The sequence below is a fragment of the Equus quagga genome, chromosome 6 (assembly GCF_021613505.1).
Source record: "Equus quagga isolate Etosha38 chromosome 6, UCLA_HA_Equagga_1.0, whole genome shotgun sequence".
In the NCBI taxonomy this organism is placed as follows: Eukaryota; Metazoa; Chordata; class Mammalia; order Perissodactyla; family Equidae; genus Equus; species Equus quagga.
This window is the reverse complement of record NC_060272.1, coordinates 89,695,137-89,708,872: the sequence shown is the minus strand read 5'-3', so window position 1 is coordinate 89,708,872 and position 13,736 is coordinate 89,695,137. Positions and strand designations below refer to the sequence as shown.

General features: G+C 35.8%; 1 protein-coding gene across 6 annotated transcripts in view; it reads right to left on the bottom strand.

The window, feature by feature from the left end:
- Positions 1-1,366: 1,366 nt before the first annotated feature.
- KIF27 (kinesin family member 27) overlaps positions 1,367-13,736 on the bottom strand; it is an 84,775-nt gene continuing 72,405 nt past the window's right edge. For 5 of the 6 annotated variants that reach the window (XM_046664341.1, XM_046664337.1, XM_046664340.1 and 2 more), the window contains 2 exons: positions 13,168-13,332; positions 1,367-4,644 (listed from right to left, as the gene is read on the bottom strand). In XM_046664341.1, coding sequence (XP_046520297.1) covers positions 4,160-4,644; positions 13,168-13,332 — 650 coding nt within the window. In that variant the 3' untranslated portion in view covers positions 1,367-4,159. Of the gene's footprint in view, positions 4,645-13,167; positions 13,333-13,450; positions 13,492-13,736 lie in introns of those variants that run through there. The other variant, XM_046664343.1, reaches the window with a different exon arrangement.

The window sequence follows — 13,736 nt, the reverse complement described above, 5'->3', positions numbered from 1 at the left end:
TACAGTCATGCACTGCATAATGATGTTTTGGTCAACGACAGAGTGCATATACAACAGTGGTCCCATGAGATTAGTACCACAGAGCCTAAGTGTGTAGTAAGCTATACCATCTGGATTCGTGTAAGTACACTCTACGATGTTCACACAACAATGAAATCCCCTAACGATGCATCCTAATGTATCCCCATCGTTAAGTGATGCATGACTGTACACATTTTTAAAATGTTTAAATGATTTTCTGCTCTTCCATTGTGAATGATTTTGTTCTTTGGGTATAAAGGGATCTTGCTCATTATAACAAAGTCTGTGAGATTGTTGTATTTTTCTTTTAAAGTACTGAAGAGATAGTTAGCAGAGCTGTGTGTAATAACCTACCAGTAGAACCTAATACCTAAGCATAAGTCAATATAGTTGGGTTCAATTAAATTACACTGCTAGCATTTCAAATAGTGGCAATTCTGCTGATTCATTGCAAAAATTCCTAGAAAAAACATATAAAAGGGACAAATAAGAACTATGCAAAATATCAAAAGCCCATATTATAAAATCAAGTTTTTCTGAGCTTTCTTTTTATAATTTCTCTTGTTCTAATCACCTCCATGTTGGTATATTGTTGGGGTCAACATGAAGGTCATTATAAAAATCAATCATTCTACTATTTGGTGCCATATATGCACTGAAATCAAACATCATTCTACTATTTGGTGCCATATATGCACTGCATTCCATGAGCAAGGAATGGAAGCAGTCGCCCCTGGTGCAGGAATAAGGGGTACACTGCAGAGAATTTAAAAACAATAAAACTCATGAAAAGTCAGTCTGCTTTTTGTTGTCAGCATCAAGGTAAACAATGACAGTGATAAAGTACTCCTCCCCATTGAGCAGATGCTCCCACTACCCCAAACTTTGAACACTACTGTCCATGAGCTCAAAAATACTACATACCCAATGCATCTGAGATATTTATTGCACAAGGATCTCATTCCCACCTTTATTTTCAATTTTTGGAAATATAAATGTAGAAGAAAGTGTTATCAGTACCAATGAAGGCAACCTGCAGCCTGTTATAACTTTAAATGTAAAATATACATAATGAATATTTTTTTAAATTCCAGCGAAGTTGAGATAGGAATTGTGGACATTGAGCTTTCAGATATTGATACTCCAGTGTTTTAAAAAGCCACAAGTAGGTACCTCAAGAAATAACTGAAAGAACAAAACTTGTCATACCTACATGTAACGCATGAGAATTTGTGTTGACTCTAGAATCAAACTCCCACTAAGGATTTGACTCCTTAGCAATTCATTCTAAGACGTAGTATAAGACCTTTATTATTTTTTTTAATATAAGACACCCATTCTTAAGTAAGCATTTAGCACTTTATTGACCTGGACTAATACAAACAACCAATGGTTAGTGGCAATAAAGTCCATATTCTTGAAGATCATGTGTATTTTTGCTGATTCCTTGGATCCTGAGTTCATGAAGACATGAAGAATTGAAAGACAAAAAAAATCCAAAACCATAAGCAAAAGAAAACCAACATTGAAGCACAAAAGCACCTTCACTGATGCTCTCGCCACCCATGGCTCCCAAACTTACGGAATTCTCCAACTCTGCTATCTGCAGCACACCGGAGACAGAGAAGGAACTAGTAATGTATGGAGGCAAATATGGTTCCTTTCAAATGCTGTTAGAGGTGGGCAAAAAACCCATAATGAACAAAAAAAGAAAACCACAAACATATTTTAAATGCATGCAAAAAGGCAAGCACAATGACAAAATGTTTAGACTAAGTAAAGCATGTGAAACAGAAGAGTAAAATTAATTATTAGTATGTGTAAAAAATTAATTTTATTTGCCTTGGGGGAGTTACCTTAATTTTTCTTTCCTTTGTGAGGGCACTGACTAAACTAGATTAACAAGAGGTTCACTTCCAGAACATATTACTCAGGACATTATCATTATTTATGTATATGTGTTTGTGTATGTATATGAAATCCATCATAGCATACAAAGGATATATGTTTAACCAAAAACAAAAAAATTGTACCTTTGTTATTTAGAAGTCAGTTCACACTTGCATTATCAAATCTAATCATTGTTAGTTTGATACAAATTTTCTTGCTTTGTTACTAAGCTGCCTTTTAGAAAATGTGTTTATATTTCCACAGGTAAAACAAATATGTGTCAATTGAGTAGGCAAGCAAGGTTCCAGTGTCAGAATACACTCTTATGAATTATTTCTAAATTATTACTTAATCTTATAGGGAATTTACAAGTAAGACCTTCATTAATAAATATGTATTTATTAATAAATATATAATTGCTGTGCCTTGTTAAGGCACTGGCCTTTTGCCATTTTATATATCTATACATTATATATGATATATATGATATATATCATACAAACCAAAGGCAAAAGAGGAAACTAGCTTAAAAAAAAGAATCTGACTTCAAATAGTCCGTTAAAAATAAAATTTCTAAGTTAGTTTGTAAATTTGTTGTTTGAAGCAATTTCTCATTGTTATAAATTGTGGTTCAGTTCCCAAGTAAGTCCACAAAGTGTATTTAAGCCATAATTTAACTGAATTTTAGTACCATGTTTAAGAGAGACAGAAACTATTCACCAATTTAGAAGTTTGTTTTGTTTTGGTTCTCTTCTATAGGAACTGGTTTTGAGCAATGGGACCGAGGAACCCTACTCCCATGGGGCTAGAAACTAGAAAAACAAAACCTTAAGTCTTTGAGCATAGGTGATAGTTTGAGTCTTAGGTAAGATGGTCAAGGTCAATAGCAACAGAGAAAAGGACCAAAGAAAAAAATTAGTAGCAGCATCAGATAAGAAAAAAAGGAGTCAGCAAGGAAGTGGGTGACTCTAATTGAGTAGGCATCCATAAGTCAGGGTGGTCTGGCTACTGCCCCCCACAAACATTAATTAGTTTAAGAAACAATTTTATTTTACAAGTGCAAGTTTAGAAAAGTAACAAAAATAACATAAGTAACAAAATAATACCTCTGGTCATTATAATGGGATGTTTTCTATGATTGAAAAATATGATGAAAAAGTCCAAACTGTACTTGTTGGCCAAATCAACGTTTAGTTCTTAATTCCAAACTGAAGTTTATATTATATAATAAGGTTTGGACGAAAAAAATCTTGAAGAAAAATGTTTATTTACATATTTACAACCCCAGTGTCTGGCCGGTCTGTGTGCAAGTCCTGACTAAGCAGATTGTAGAGAAAAATCTCAGATTAAGCCCATCAGATCCTCTGGCTAGACTTTAAGCTTTACAGGTGTACTCCATGTGACCAGACACCTTTTCCTTGAAATGTCAGAATGCTTTAGTGTTATTCTATCGTTTCCCTCTTCCATGGGACTGCATCCATTTCTCCCAATTTTAGTAGCATATTGAGAGACATGTTGAATAGACAGGGCAGGAAAGAGATGAAAACATATATCCCAAATAGTAACAAACCAATACTATTCTAAAAATAATTCCAGACAAAGAGCAGAGACCATGTTTAAAAAGTCAAAACTGATCACTCAACTCTGTGCGTTCTGAGGACCATAAATTAACTTTAATCCATAAACCTAGCCAGTTGCCTTAGCCCACAGACTGCATTTTGGCATAAATTTTCAGCTGTGCCAAAACATATGCAGCAAGTGACTCTTTCTGACACAAGCAATATTTAACTGGATCTTTTTAAAATAACAAAAATATACTTGTATTTGAGAATAACAATAATACAAACTTATATTATTGTATTATAACATACTTTTACAATATAATATACTTTTATATTATATAATAATGTACATTTTATGGATTTTTTAGTTTATTATTCTACTCTTAGTTTTGTTCTTCAAATATACCTGGAAAAAAATTTAAGTAAATTTATAAGTGGAAATATTTAAATGTTCCATTACTTGATAGTACTGGAAAACGTGTTTGTTTGGTTATTAGGGAAATGCAAATTAAAACTCCCCAAATATACTATAGAAGATATACACATCTATGGTATACAAACAATTAGCGATTCCTTCCTCTCCTTCTTCCTTTATCCTGAAGGAAGAGCGAGTGAGCCTAAGCTTTAACAGGTTAGAGAAAGGAATCTTACACATCTACTAAATTTAAAGTTCTATTATTAAACGCCTAAGTTTTTAAGTCACTCGGTTTCCTAGCTACTTCAATGGAATCAGCAGTCATAGATCCAACCCCAACTCCAAGACTGGAACGTCGTAATGATAGTTCCAAGGCAGAAATCTGACGTAACTCTTTGCGACACAACTTTACAGGCGTGACACCATGAAGCTGTCCCACATTTCCCACTGGCTGAATTTGGGGTGATGGTCGACTATGAGATTTTGTAAACTGATTTTCATCTATTTCTGTTTTATCCTCAGTGCTAAACAAATACCCACTAGTGGGTGCTAAAGAGCTATAAATTGGAGGTAATTCTGGTCCATCTTCCCAGGGCTTCTGAAGATTTGGTTTTGTTCTTAAGCTGCTTACTGAACTGTCTAATTCTCTGTCTCTTCCACTTAATTTCATATGTTCAGTTCTGGATGCCCATTTTAATTCTTCTGAAACCATGCTTGCTTCTTCTGGGTTCAGAACTCCATCTCCAGCATCATGATCTAAAAATATTCCACAAAACAAAAAAAATTAGAGATTTTCTCAAAAACAGGTATGTTAATCATGATACCTAACATAACTACATTATCACTTAATATAAATTATGCCTTATGGCTTTTTTTGTTAAATGACTTCTTTTAGACAAATAGAAGTGTGAATATGAATTAGTCTTATTTTACTTACAGGCATCTTACATGTGAATAACTGCGAATTTTTAATTCATGGAACAAAGTTGAGAAATAGTCTTCTAGTGATTCTGGTACTCCCTGGAAACACAGGAGTGCTTTGGGCCTCTCTGATACCCTTCCATGCCTGCCCTCCATTGGGCTTGCCACTGGGGAATCACACTCCAAATCCTAGGTAAGTGAAGCCAGCACTGGAGAATACTGGCTTTGCCTCATATCTCCAGGGAATCTTCTGAGACTTGGCATTATGTGTGTGAAAAGCTAGTCTTGGTTGGCACTCCAAGCATGGTAGCAGGGTTCTGCTCTATGAATGTACTCTGGGGTAAGCATCCTAACTTCCACCATCAAAAGGAAGATGAGAGAAGACCCCCTCAGTGAGGTACACCCCACTGGAATGAGTAATAGAGTGAAGAGAGCAAAGCTTGAGGTCCTCAAACCACAGAACCATCTAATTTTGAACACAAAAACTTGTTAAGGGAAGTCCATATAGGTACTAGACCTAATATGATGAAAAATGCCAACTTTAACAGATGTTGATACACAGTTAGTACCCTTCTAGTCCTGCAAATGTCAAGTTTAAAAACAGAAGTTGCAGTGTCAGTTCTCAAGCCAAATCTGGCCCACAGATAAGTTTTACTTAGCCTATAAAATAATAAACAACCCAACTTTTAAGAAGTGGAAAGTTTCAAATAAAAATATAGATTTCCAGCTTTTATAGAAAAATGAGAAGAACTGGCAATGGCAGCTGGAGCAGAGTTGCTCCTGCCAAGTTAGACAACTACTGCTGTTCCCACTGCTCATTCTGGCTTCCCTGGCTCCTGCAGGCATTTTAGTTTGGGACCCCTGGTTTAAAACATAATTGATTTTCTAGTTTTTAAAATTTTTCTCACAAACAAAAATCCTGAATTAGCAAATGACAGAAAACCTCACATGGAATTAGCAGATACTCACAAAGTTGACTATAGTGGTCACAGGGGTCCCAAACTTGGCTGCACATTAGAGTTACCCAGAAGCTTTTTAAAATCCTGATGCCCAGGTCACAGTGTCAGGGGAGAGGAGCCAGGCGTCTTATTTTTTAAAGATCGTATTTGAAAGAGCAGAGATGGGCTCACTGGAGAGGCTCACTCCCAAGCCCACTTGGATTCTTCACAAAGAAAGTTTCTGTCTCTCAGAATTTTACCATTGAGGGAACAAACTAGAGAAAGACTCATTCACCCAAGGTCACATAGCTGGTAAAAGACGTGAGGATTCAAACCAGATCTTCTGACTCTCATATCCTCACATAGAGTTTTACAGTGATTTAAATTGATACAAGGATAAAGTTTTAAATACTTAAGTATATAGACTGCATGTCCATAAAAACTAATTTTATCCTAAAAAAATATGTTAGAAAACAGATAGACTATAACAGAGGCTTGACCAAGAAGTGAACAAGATATTTTAGTCAAAAGATTAATTTTTCTGCTACTTAAAAATGCTAAAAATATTCAAAGGAGAGAGCCAGCCCTGACTGCCTAGTGGTTAAAAAGTTTGCCACGCTCCACTTTGGCAGCCCGGGTTAGTTTCCTTGTCTGTCAGTAGCCATGCTAGGGTGACGGCTCACATGGAACAACTAGAAGGACCTACAACTAGAACATACAAGTATGTACTGTGGCTTTTGAGGAGGAAAAAAAAAATTCAAAGAAGATAAATACAAGTCTGGTAGGCAGACAATGAAAAGAGAACTATCAAAACCCAATCAACTGAATATGAAGACAGTCATGTATTAACTCGGATACTGATTATTAAGCATCAATACATTTTAAGGAACTCAGAATTTGATATATTTAAATGGCTACATTTTACAATTCAAACAAATTTTGTTTGTTATTATATTAGAGCAGCATTTTGAGATAGGATATAGTACAAACTATATCCCCAACTGATTTCAACTGTAGTTTTTTTTAAGCATGGGGAAAATATTGAAAAGAATCATGCTAAAATGTTAATAGTTATGGGTAGGATTATGGGTGCTTTTTTCCTGTATTTTCAAAATTTTCTATGACGACTATATATTACTTTTTATAGCCAAAAAAATAAAAGTATTTAAGATGTTTCTGGGTAGAAGAGCAAGTTAGCTGAAATAAAACCTTCAACATTATTATCAAGATTAGACTTCCTCGGTAAGTTGGTCAGATGGGTGTTACCCTCACTTTACACATCTCCAAGATTATTTAACTTTCTATGTGTTTCATTAAAGAGCAAGATGAGGATCCAGGTTTATTAAATCTGTATGCCACCATACCACACTGTCATTTTAAGAGATGTCTAATAGACTCAGTAGTATAAAAATGGGCCATTTAAACACTAGATCTATAATTTCAGATATCTCAAATTGGAAAGTGGATTTTTTTTAAAGCTAACATGGTCTTATGATGATTGTTGTTTCCTATGTAATACCTGTTTACATTTTAATTTTTTGTAGGTAGTGTTTCACACAAATGTTTTAATTACATAGGTAAATACCTCTGCATTACTACACTGAAAATCAGAAAGTCTAGTCTCTTTGTCAGGATTTGTATGTTTGTATTACACCTCTATCCTAAGACAACTTTTATTCTAGAACACAGGACCAGGAGTCAGAAGATGAGGGACCTTAGACCATGTTCTAATGATTGTTCTGTTCAGGAATCACTTGAACTCTCTGAGCTTCAATTCCATGATCTAAAAATGGGGTTAGCAGACACTGGCCTACTCTAAGTTAGAAGGTTAAATGGAACTATTTGTGAAAATGTCTGTACATGATAAATACCATAAATATAGGGTAGCATTCAGACTACTTTTCTAAAATATTACTGAGTTTTAAAATTTAAAACTATGTTAATTCTACTTTGATTATATTTTCAGCATATATCTTTTCATTGTGCATGCATAAATTTTTCACTGGTATCTATATCTTTTTTTATGGTTTCACTTTTTATAATTATCTCTTTATTTATTGAGTTAATGATAGGTTACAACCTTGTGAAATTTCAGTTGTACATTATTGTCTGTCAGTCGTGTTGTAGGTGCACCCCTTCACCCTTTGTGCCCACACCCCACCCCACCTTTCCCCTGGTAGCCACTAATCTGTTCTCTTTGTCCACAGGTTTAAATTCCTCATATGAGTGGAGTCATACAGAGATTGTCCTTGTCTATCTGGCTTATTTCACTTATAATTCCCTCAAGGTCCATTCATGTTGTTGCAAATGGGACAATTTTGTTCTTTTTTATGGCTGAGTAGTATTCCGTTGTATTTATATACCACATCTTCTTTATCCAATCATCTGTTGATGGGCACTTAGGTTGCTTCCACGTCTTGGCTATTGTAAATAATGGTGCAATGAACAAAGAGGTGCATGGGATTTTTGGAATTGCTGATTTCAGGTTCTTTGGATAGATACCCAGTAGTGGGATAGCTGGATCATATGGTAGTTCTATTTTTAATTTTTTGAGGAATCTCCATACTGTTTTCCATAGTGGCTGCACCAGTTTGCATTCCCACCAGCAGTGTATGAGGGTTCCTTTTTCTCCACAACCTCTCCAACATTTGTTACTATTTGTTTTAGTTATTTTTGTCATTCTAATGGGTGTAAGGTGATAATCTTAGTGTAGTTTTGATTTGCATTTCCCTGATGCACAGCGATGATGAACATCTTTTCATGTGCCTATTAGTCATCTGTATATCTTCTTTGGAGAAATGTCTGTTCATGTTTCCTGCCCATTTTTTGATTGGGTTGTTTGATTTTTTATTGTTGAGTTGTGTGAGATCTTTATATATTATGGATATTAAGCCTTTGTCAGATGTATTACTTGCAAATATTTTTTCCCAGTTACTGGGTTGTTTTTTTGTTTCAATCCTGTCTTCCTTTGCCTTGAAGAAGCTCTTTAGTCTGATGAAGTCCCATTTGTTTATGCTCCTTTTTCGTGCTGTCCTTGTCAGGCTTTGGTATCAGCATGATGTTGGCCTCGCAGAATGTGTTAGGAAGTGTCCCATCCACCCTAATTTTTTGGAATAGCTTGAAAAGGATAGGTATTAAATCTTCTCTGAAAGTTTGGTAGAATTCCCCAGGAAAGCCATCTGGTCCTGGGGTTTTATTCTTTGGGATGCTTTTGATTGCTGTTTCAATATATTTCCTTGTGATTGGTCTGTTCAAATTGTCTACTTCTTCTTGACTAAGCTTTGGGAGATTGCAGGAGTCCAAGAATTTATCCATTTCCTCTAGGTTATCCATTTTGCTGGCATATAGTTTTTCGTAGTATCCTCTTATAATCTGTTGTATATCTGTGGAGTCTGTTGTTATTTCTCCTCTTTCATTTCTGGTTTTGTTTATTTGAGCTTTATCTCTTTTTTTCTTTGTAATTCTGGCTAGGAGTTTGTCAATTTTATTTATCTTCTCAAAGAACCAGCTCTTTGTTTCACTGATCCTTTCTACTGCCTTTTTTGTTTCAATAGCATTTATTTCTGCTCTGATTTTTATTATTTCTCTCCTTCTGTGACTTTCAGTTTTGTTTGTTCTTCTTTCTCTAATTCAGTTAGGTGTAGTTTAAGATTGCTTATTTGGGATTTTTCTTGTTTGTTAAGATATGCCTGTATTGCGATGAATTTCCTCTTAATACAGCTTTTGCTGTATCCCATATGAGTTGGTATGGCATGTTATCATTTTCATTTGTCTCCGGGTATTTTTTTATTTCTTCTTTAATTTCTTCAATGATCCATTGCTTGTTCAACAGCATATTGTTTAGTCTCCACATCCTTGTGCCTTTCTCAGCTTTTTTCTTGTAATTAGTTTCTAGCTTTATAGCATTATGATCAGAGAAGATGCTTGTTATTATTTCAATTTTTTTTAATTTATAGAGGCTTGCCTTGTTTCCCAACATATGGTCTATCCTTGAGAATGTTCCATGCGCGCTTGAGAAGAACGTGTATTCTGCTGTTTTTGGATGGAGTGTTCTATATATGTCTATGAAGTCCAACTGTTTTAGCTTTTCGTTTAGCTCCATTGGTTTTTTTGTTGATTTTCTGTCTGGATGATCTGTCCATTGACATGAGTAGGGTGTTGAAGTCCCCTACTATTATTGTGTTATTTTTGATATCTTCTTTCAGGTTTGTTAATAGTTGCTTTATGAACTTTGGTGCTCCTGTGTTGGGTGCGTAGATATTTATAAGCATTATTTCTTCTTGATGAAGTGTCCCTTTGATCATTATGTATTGGCCCTCTGTGTCTCTCTTTACCTGCCTTATCTTAAGTCTGTTTTGTCTGATATAAGTATTGTAACACCTGCTTTCTTTTGTTTGCTATTAGCTTGGAGTATTGTCTTCCACCCCTTCACTCTAAGCCCGTGTTTGTCCTTGGAGCTGAGGTGTGTTTCCTGGAGGCAACAAATTGTTGGATCTTGTTCTTTAATCCATTTTGCCACTCTGTGTCTTTTTATTGGAGGGTTCAATCCATTTACATTGAGGGTGAGTACTGATGCATGAGGGCTTAATGCTGTCATTCTGTTGCTTGTTTTTTGGTTTTCCTATGTTTCCTTTGTTTCTCATCCTGTGTTTTTTAGCCTACCCATTGACTTCTGCAATTTCCTATGCTGGCTTTCTTAGATTTCTCCTTATTTATGCTTTGTGTCTCTGTTCTGTTTTTTAGTTTAGTGGCTACCCTGAAGTTTGTATTCAGAATCTCATGTATATCATAGTCCATTTTCTAGTGGTCTCTTACTTACTTAGCCTAGACTGTTTCAGACCCTTTCCTCCTCCCCTCCTAAATTATTATTTTCATCTCTGATTCCAACTTGTGTTGTGAGTTTGTAGTTAGAGTGATAAGATTGTCTTTGCTTTGGTGATTTACTTCCCTTTATCCTAATGCTATTGTTGAATATTTGCTATCCTATTCCCATTCTATCTATTTGTCTCCATACTCTGTGTTTTGTGACCCCTTTCTCCTTCTTTTTCTTATTTCAGGTATGAGAGCCTTCTTGAGGATTTCTTGTAGTGGAGGTCTTGTGACTATGAAGTCCCTTAGCTTTTGTTTGTCTGGAAAAGATTTAATTTCTCCCTCATATCTGAAGGATATTTTTGCTGGATAGAGTATTCTTGGCTGAAGAATTTTATCCTTTAAGGTTTTGAATATGTCACTCCAATGGCTCCCAGCTGGTAAGGTTTCTGTAGAGAAATCCGCTGAAAGTCTAATAGGGGTTCCTTTGTAAGTTATTTTCTTCTGCCTTGCTGCCCTGAGTATTCTTTCTTTGTCATTCATTTTTGCCATTTTTACTACTATATGCCTTGCAGTAGGTCTTTTCACATTGACAAATCTAGGAGATCTGAAACCTTTGTCCACACACATTTCTCTCTCAATCCCTAGATTTGGGAAGTTCTCTTCTATTATTTCGTTGAGCACACTTTCTGCTCCATTTTCCTTTTCCACGCCCTCAGGAATTTTGATTATTCTTAAGTTGCATTTTCTCATTGAGTCAGCTATTTCTCAGAGATTTTCTTCAGTTTTCTTAATTCTTAGTTCTCTTTCTTCCTCTGTCTGGAGCCATTCAGCCTGTCTATCTTCGATTATGCTAATTTTCTCCTCTATGGTGTCTACATGGGCATTCAGGGAATCCGTATTCTGTTTTATCTGATCCATTGTATTTTTCATCTCTAGTATCTCTAATTGATTCTTCTTTATAGTTTCAATCTCTTTTGTGACGTAACTCCAGAACTCGTTGAGTTGTTTCTCCATATTTCCCTTTACCTCACTGAGTATTTTGATGATAGCTATTTTGAACTCATCTTCACTTAGTTTACCTATTTCCTAGTCCTTAGGACATACTTCTGTATTTTTATTGTTTTCCTTTTGGACTGGAGCTTTTATAAATTGCTGGATGGTAGAGGAGTGGTTTTTGTGCATGATGCTATTATTCGGTTGCAATTACAGCCTGTAGCCACTAGATGGGGATTAAGAGCCACACGTTCTGAGCCCTCCACCTTCAGCCGTGATGGTGGTGCACAGCCCGGGTTGGGGGAGGAGGGGCACTTTCTCTCCTGCACAGACCTGGATTCCGTTCAGCTCTTGCTCTCTGGTTTCCCAAGCCCCTGGCTTGCTGGGGTTCCCCCACATGAAAGCTTTCCCCTGTTAGAGGGTTACCACTGCACAGGCAGTGGGAGTCCTGGACTATTCCATGGACCTGCGGGCCCCTCCCCCGCTGCTTCCCTCACCCGCAGCAGCGATCCCAGTCTCTAGGGGCAGGAGCGAAGTTCTCTCCTGCTCGGTTCCAGCTCCTCCAAGGGTGGCTCCAGCCTCTCCGCCCTCCACTGTTTGGCTGCTTTGGGTCTCCGAAGATTTCTGTTATTAGGATTTTTTGTTGTTGTTGGAAAGCAGTTGCTCTTTTTGGTTGTAATTTGGAGGGGAGAGAGTCCCAGGTGAGCTCATGCTGCCATGTTGCTGACGTCACCTAATTATCTCTTTTTTTATTGAGATATAATTGACATATAACATTATATTAGTTTCAGGTGTGTTCTTTACATATTGTTGTACCCATCTTTAAGCAGTTTTCTTTACAGGTACAAAATAGGTGTGTTCCTAAAAGGTTGTAAAGTCAACTTTTCAAAAGCCATAATGAAATTATTAGGAGAATACCTCCTCTGAAGGAAGGCTAATTCTTTTATAAAATGTCAAATATATTATTTTAGAAATAGTGATTCCTCTCTATTTGGTGGGCTTAAAGAGGATGTATTTTAATCACAGCAATTTATTACCTTCATGGCAGTTTTTACTTTTGCAAAGTGCTTTGTCATGTTTTATCATTTCACTGAGGAAGGTGCTACTTCTACATATCTACATATAATTATGCAAGAAAATATCTTTGTCTCAACAATGGGTTTTATTATACTTTTGAATTTCCAGAGGTCAAGATTTGAAAAGACCTGACTGATCTTAGAAATACAAGCAATATATGTTACCTTTACTTTTATTATTCTCTATTCATTTTATATATTTTTGTGATAGTCAGAAGGTGTAATTTACTATAAAATAGGAAAACAACAGCTATCTTAGATTATAGGGTTATTTTAAGGATTTAATGAGTTAAGGAATACAAGAGCCCCTCGTACATGGCAGGCAACCCGAAAAATGACCGTTTCCCTTCACATACATACATGTTTGTTCTTCATCCCTCCTGTGGTTCTTTCTGTCTTACACATGGAATGGACAACTATTTTTGTTTACAAAGACAAAGAGAAGTTAAATATCTAATCCTAAATAACCTAATCAATTGGGAAAGGCTACACTATGAACCAGGCAGTGTGAGCATGACAAATCACACTAAATGTCTTACGTTCTGATGGTACCAGTTGCCGTCGAGCTGCTTCTCCTACCAGTTCCTTAAGTTTCTTCTTAAGATCTCTGCTGGTTTTCTTATAGAAATAAAGATCTTTTTCCAGCTGCTGTATTTTATCTTCATATGTTTTTAAAGTTTCTGTAATGCCTTCCCCATCTTGCTCTATAAAACAGAAATTTACCTTTAAAATCAGCTTAAAATAAATGATTGAAAATGATGTTCTAACATAGCCCCCAGACTATATTTAAAGGCTCAAAAGTACATTACACATATCTATTACCTGAATACAGTTGTTTCCAGTTACACTTTGGATTCTTCTGCCTGTAAAATTTTTCAAAGTAGGATTGAGCCATTACTCTGCTTCAGTACCCTACCCCCATCAAACACATTTTCATGATTCATAAGCACTTTTTAAGTAGCTACTAACTAGAACAGCAGAAGTAAGATGTTTTCTATAAAAAGTTAACAGAGTTTGGAACTCAGTTCCTCAGCTGTATTAATCTTATTTAAAGTTTATATCAGGAACTGTGGATATATGAAAAGTCATAAGCCTAAGGTTTATAGGC